The sequence below is a fragment of the Ipomoea triloba genome, chromosome 15, assembly GCF_003576645.1.
Source record: "Ipomoea triloba cultivar NCNSP0323 chromosome 15, ASM357664v1".
In the NCBI taxonomy this organism is placed as follows: Eukaryota; Viridiplantae; Streptophyta; class Magnoliopsida; order Solanales; family Convolvulaceae; genus Ipomoea; species Ipomoea triloba.
The window spans coordinates 21,559,630-21,565,451 of NC_044930.1; the positions used below are offsets into that span (position 1 = coordinate 21,559,630).

Below are 5,822 nucleotides of genomic sequence, written 5' to 3' on the forward strand. Positions count from 1 at the left end.
TTTTTTTTTTTTTTTTTTTTTTTTTTTTTTTTTTTTTTTTTTTTGTCTAACTTGCAAGTATTACCCCTATGGAATTGAAAATGCTATTATTTTCATCTAACTTTTACCTCCTAATAATTAATGTTCACCTCATATCATAATAATATAATAAATCTTGATATATTCACTTTAATTTTTAGTTCTTACCAACATCTTCTTAGTTGAGTCAATTAGATAGAGCCTTCCTCATTTGATTTATTTTTTATGTATGATTTACAAGCTATTATACAATACAAGAGTTTATCCTGAGCATACCCTTGAATAGTTAGTGGTTATGACTTATGAGTTTCTTTGTTACTTATTTCATTCCCTGTGTAGTAACATTCTTATTACCTCCAAATCCGTTCTGTGAACCAACATGTTGTAAAAAAAAGTCAATATTTTCATCCAATGGCAAGCATAATATTTATGTCCTCTATATATATAACAACCTCGATCTCCATCTATACTCATTCTCTCAAGCGCTAAACAAACACTCTTTTTGCATCCCACAAATATAATACTTTCCTCCCTACTCAAAACAGAGAAGAAAAAAAAAAAAAAAAAAACAAAAAGCTTCAAGAAATAATTATGCCTTCAAAAATGTCTTTCCTTGAAGAGCTAACTTGTTGGCACTTCCTCTTACCTTTCTCCATTATCTTCTTCCTTTATTGCCACCCTTCTTTCTCCTTGTCTGAAAACGTTACAGATCAACATGCATTGATATCATTCAAGAATGCTCTATCAGATCCACTACAACTCACTGCGTCCTGGAATGAGTCCATCCATTTCTGTAAATGGGTGGGAATAACCTGTGGCCACAAACATCAACGAGTTGTTATAATTAACTTGAACTCAAGCAAACTCCAAGGTCCATTGTCACCCGCGATTGGAAATCTAAGTTTTCTCAGGGAAATTCGTCTAGGTAACAATATTTTTACTGGGAAAATCCCCGAGGAGATTGGTCGATTATCACGACTAGAAATATTGCAACTCAAAATCAACTCATTTTCTGGTGAAATACCCAAGAACATATCAGGGTGTTGGCATCTGAGAGTGATTGATTTGGAGATAAACAAGTTAACAGGCAGGCTTCCATTAGAGCTCCAATCCTTGTCTAAGCTTCAATACCTGTTAGCCGATCAGAACAATCTGACAGGAGAGATTCCTACACAGTATGGAAACCTCACCTCACTAATGATGGTCCGGATCATTGAAAACAATCTACAAGGAGCGATCCCAAACTCTCTTGGTAGGCTCAAAAATTTATGGTCAATCGAGCTCTGCACTAACAACCTTTCTGGCACCATTCCTATATCAATGTCCAATTTGTCATTAGTGGATTTTGACCTTCAACACAATCAACTTGAAGGGGAACTTCCTCTAAACATGAGTGATGCAATGGAGTTTTTTAGTGTCGGCAACAATCGCTTTGTTGGTCATGTACCACTTTGGCTATCAAATGCTCCGGGACTTCAAGTGATTCAACTTAACAGAAACAATTTTACTGGAGAAGTACCAAATCTTGGAGGCTTAAAGCACTTGCAAAGACTTTTGCTTGGTGGGAACCAGTATCTTGGAAGTGGAAATTCTGGAGATTTGAAGTTCGTGGCACCTCTAACCAATTGTACTGATCTGCAGGTTCTAGGACTCCAGAGCTGTAATTTTGGAGGTGATTTTCCACCACATATTGGTAATATCTCAAATCTCACTGTGTTTAGTATTGGAAATAACCTCATAACTGGGAAGATTCCTATTGAGATTGGTCAACTTGTCAACTTGAGGGAGTTATGGTTGATGGGTAACCACTTAAGTGGGATTATTCCAAACACTATAGGAAATATTCCACGTTTGTATAATTTGGGACTTGGGTGGAATCAATTGTCTGGGGAAATTCCAACTTCATTGCAAAACTTAACCATGTTAAGTTCCCTCTCTTTGGCTTCAAACAATCTACAAGGGTTTATACCATCTGGTTTAGCCAACTGCAAGTTCTTACTTACAGTGGACCTTTATGCAAACAACCTTAGTGGATACATACCAAAAGAAATTTTTCATGTAGGTTCTGAACTTGTACATGTAGACATCTCCCACAATACTTTAACAGGTCCTCTCCCTTCAGAGATTGGTGGCTTGAAAAGTTTGACCTTTTTGAACCTTTCAAATAATTGCATTTTTGGCGAAATTCCTTTAAGTTTTAGTTCTTTGAAAGGTGTTGAAACCTTAGATCTATCTTCTAATCACCTCACGGGGAAAATCCCAGACATCCTTGTAAACCTTGGTTCATTAACTTACCTTAATTTGTCTCACAATGATCTAGAGGGGGAGGTCCCACTTCAAGGAGTTTTCACAAAAGAAAATGGTGTTTTCCTTGAAGGGAATAGTAAGCTATGTGGGGGTGTTCTTATGCTACATTTGCCAAAATGTTCCATAAAACAAATATCCCAAAAATCCCAAATGTCCTTAGGATTGAAGATAGCAATATCTATTCCATGTGTAGTTTTGGCATTATTAGTGTTGGTGTCTTTCTTCATATGCAATTACTTGCAAAGAGGAAGAAAGAAGGATGCATCATTGGAGAGCCAAAAAACAATGGATGTGATACCTATGGTGTCTTATAAGAGCCTACACAATGCAACCAAAGGTTTCTCACAAGAAAATTTGATTGGCTCAGGAAAGTTTAGCTCAGTGTACAAAGGCAATCTTGATGAACAATGTGATGATGTTGTTGCTATAAAGGTGCTCAAACTTCAGGTGAAAGGGGCTTCTAAGAGTTTTATTGCTGAGTGTGACGCATTAAGGCAGATCAGGCATCGAAACCTAGTAAAGGTTGTATCGTCGTGTTCTGGCACTGATTATAATGGGAATGATTTCAAGGCAATCATTTACAAATACATGGAAGAGGGAAACTTGGAAACTTGGCTCCATGATTACTCATCAAAAGCAAATGAGCAAAGTAGTGAGCTTACAAGTTTGAGCTTGGTGGAAAGAGTAAACATTGGAATTGATATTGCTTGTGCACTCGAGTATCTTCATGTTGAGTGCGGAACACCTTTAGTTCATTGTGATCTCAAACCGAGCAATGTTCTTTTGGATAGTGACTTGGTTGCCCATGTAGGCGACTTTGGATTAGCAAGGTTTCTTCCGGAGGCTGCGCATGCGAGTTCTGTTGGAATTAAAGGGACTTTTGGATATGCTGCTCCAGGTAACCAATTTGCTTTTAATTTTGGGAATAAACTTGTGTGAGACTATAACCTCACGGATCCTTGTTTGTGAGACGGGACAGGTCAAGATGAAAAGGTAATACTTATACTGGGAAATGTAATACTAATCAGAAATAAGTATTTGTTACTTATTAAGGATATTGTAATACTTTTGAGGAAGATTATAATACTTTTACATATTGATTTTAAGTATCACATTTTACCTCAAAAGTATTACATTTTCCCTCATAAGTAACAAACATTTTATTCTTGATTAGTATTAAATTTTTTACTATAATTAAGCATTACACTTTCCTCTTGATCCAACACTCTTAATTTTGTATAAGTAACTTCAAGGTTATTTTCAAGTTTTTTCATGAATTTCAAAATCTTTGATTTCATATTACTATTTTGAGTGACATATAGTTTACTTTAAATATTTGTTACCCTTATGTGCTTATTAATGTCTTATGGTCTATAATTATATATCTATCTCTCAGAGTATGGCATGGGAAGTGAATTCTCAACATTTGGCGATATATATAGCTATGGGATACTCCTATTGGAAGCATTTACAGGAAAAAGTCCCACCGATGATATTTTCATTAATGGTTTAAATCTTCACGAGTATGTTAAAGGTGCCCTACCGGATAGAGCCATGGAGATTGTTGATCCAAGACTGCTATACAATGAGAAGGACACTTCAAGCAGAAGCTCTCATATAAGCAATGATAGAATTGTTGAAATAGTATGTTCAGTTTTGGGGATTGGGATTGCTTGTTCAGTGAATTCGCCAAGAGAAAGGATGGATGCTTGCACGGCAATGAATGAATTACGATCAATCAAAGCCAGCCTTTTGCGAACAATGCAACATTGAGAGAAGTTAATGCGAAGTTTGTTCACATTTTCTTGTTGCTTAATAAGTTCAAATTGTGTAGCAATATGGTTTCTTTCCTCCCAAAAAGGTTGAATCCCCAACCCTAATAGCAATATGTATTCTTTATCATATTTTACGTTGTATTTTTATTGCTTTAGCATTCTCAAGTCCGATGTTTGTGTTTTGTACAATGTATTTCTTTTAATCTACTTTTGAATTCTCTAGTACTGTCTCTTTCTCATTTTATATGTTATACTTACTAATTGTTGGTCAAACTAGCTAACTTTTTCTTCTTTATTTTTTATTTTCTTTAATATTTTTACTTATTTTTAAATTTGAGTTTTAGTGTTTAATAGTACTTTTAGTGTAGTTTCTAAATATATATATAATTTTGAATACTTTTTTTTTGGTAAGATGAAGGGACCACAGGGTCCCTCAAGGAAAATACAAACTACCATAACCTGCTAGTCGCAATGTTATGAGCATCCCGAATCAAAAGATCCCGCAGACCTTCCTACGGATCATCCAGCAGAGACGTTCCCCAAGCTTAATTTTGACCAAGGTTTTCTAGGTAATCAGCACATTGATTCCCTTCTCAAAGCACATGCATGATCTTGAGATCTTGAAAAGATGCCATGAGAGCTTTACAATTAAAAATTGATGTGCTAGCTTCCGACGAGTTAACTCCATCCTTATCGAGCACGAGATCTTGAAAAGATGCCATGCTCTATCTAGTGCCTTTTTATCATCAAGTCTTCTTGGGTTTATATAGCTAATTTAGCTATTTGCCCGTTATGATTCTTCAAAGCATTAAATGCCTTCAGATGGTCTTCGTCAACTTTGATGGCTCTCTCAGATGAATTTCAATATTTGTTTCTGATAATCCTCCAACGTTCTTCTGCAATCACTAACATAATTTTTCCTTGTAACTTGTAGCCATCCATCCTTGAATTTGGTAGTGTGAACACTTGACTTTGTTCATAATCCATAAGTCAGGTTGCTCTGAGATATATCTGTTTGGTGACTCTTACTTGAGCATAATTAATGCCACCGAAAAGTACACTGACTTTTCTCATAATGATCTTCAGCTCCATGTAGCAAGAATATTTGAATTCACCTTTTGGAGTCATCCTCATGCCATATTTAGGAAAAGTAATATTTTCCCTTTTTAGAAATGTTGTTGCCAGTGTTGGACTCCTTTGGAATAAATAGAAATAGGCCATCCTATTTTTATCCTGAATCACGCCATACTCAGCCTAAAAAATGATTTAATTCTTCCCCTTATAATTTGGATCTTCACGTGAGTCATCCTCTTGCATGGCATAGTAGGTTGACCTTTATTTATAACAAATGAGGTGTAGGTCATCCCCATCCTCATCTTTAACTTAAAAAATAAAGTCACCTTTTTCTCCTTTACAATGTATTTCTTTTAATCTACTTTTGAATTCTCTAGTACTTTCTCTTTCTCATTTTATATGTTATACTTACTAATCATTGGTCAAACTAGCTAACTTGCTTCTTCTTCTTATTTTGCTCTTTGCAAGTCATCCTCATCACCAAATAAATCAAAGCAAGTCATCCTGTACTTGATTTTTCCACACGGTCAACTTACCCTTAGTTGGCCACGCCACCTTGCTCCAAGAGGTCATCCTCATCTCTAAAAATATTTCCTTTGCATGAGTTAGCCTCTAAAATATTTGTGAGAAAACTCATTTGAGGTTGAC

General features: G+C 35.6%; 1 protein-coding gene across 1 annotated transcript; it reads left to right on the forward strand.

Moving 5' to 3' along the window:
• The first annotated feature begins 555 nt into the window (after window positions 1-555).
• LOC116007348 (probable LRR receptor-like serine/threonine-protein kinase At3g47570) lies at window positions 556-4,325 on the forward strand. The gene is made up of 2 exons (XM_031248008.1): window positions 556-3,223; window positions 3,722-4,325. The coding sequence occupies exons 1-2, from the start codon at window positions 610-612 to the stop codon at window positions 4,096-4,098; spliced, it is 2,991 nt and encodes a 996-aa protein (XP_031103868.1). The 5' UTR covers window positions 556-609; the 3' UTR covers window positions 4,099-4,325.
• Window positions 4,326-5,822: the final 1,497 nt, after the last annotated feature.

Coding starts and splice junctions, on each gene's coding strand:
- LOC116007348 (XM_031248008.1), top strand. CDS start 610: ATGCCTTCAAAAATGTCTTTCCTTGAAGAGCTAACTTGTTGGCACTTC. Junction 3,224..3,721: donor TTTTGGATATGCTGCTCCAG/GTAACCAATTTG, acceptor TCTATCTCTCAG/AGTATGGCATGGGAAGTGAA.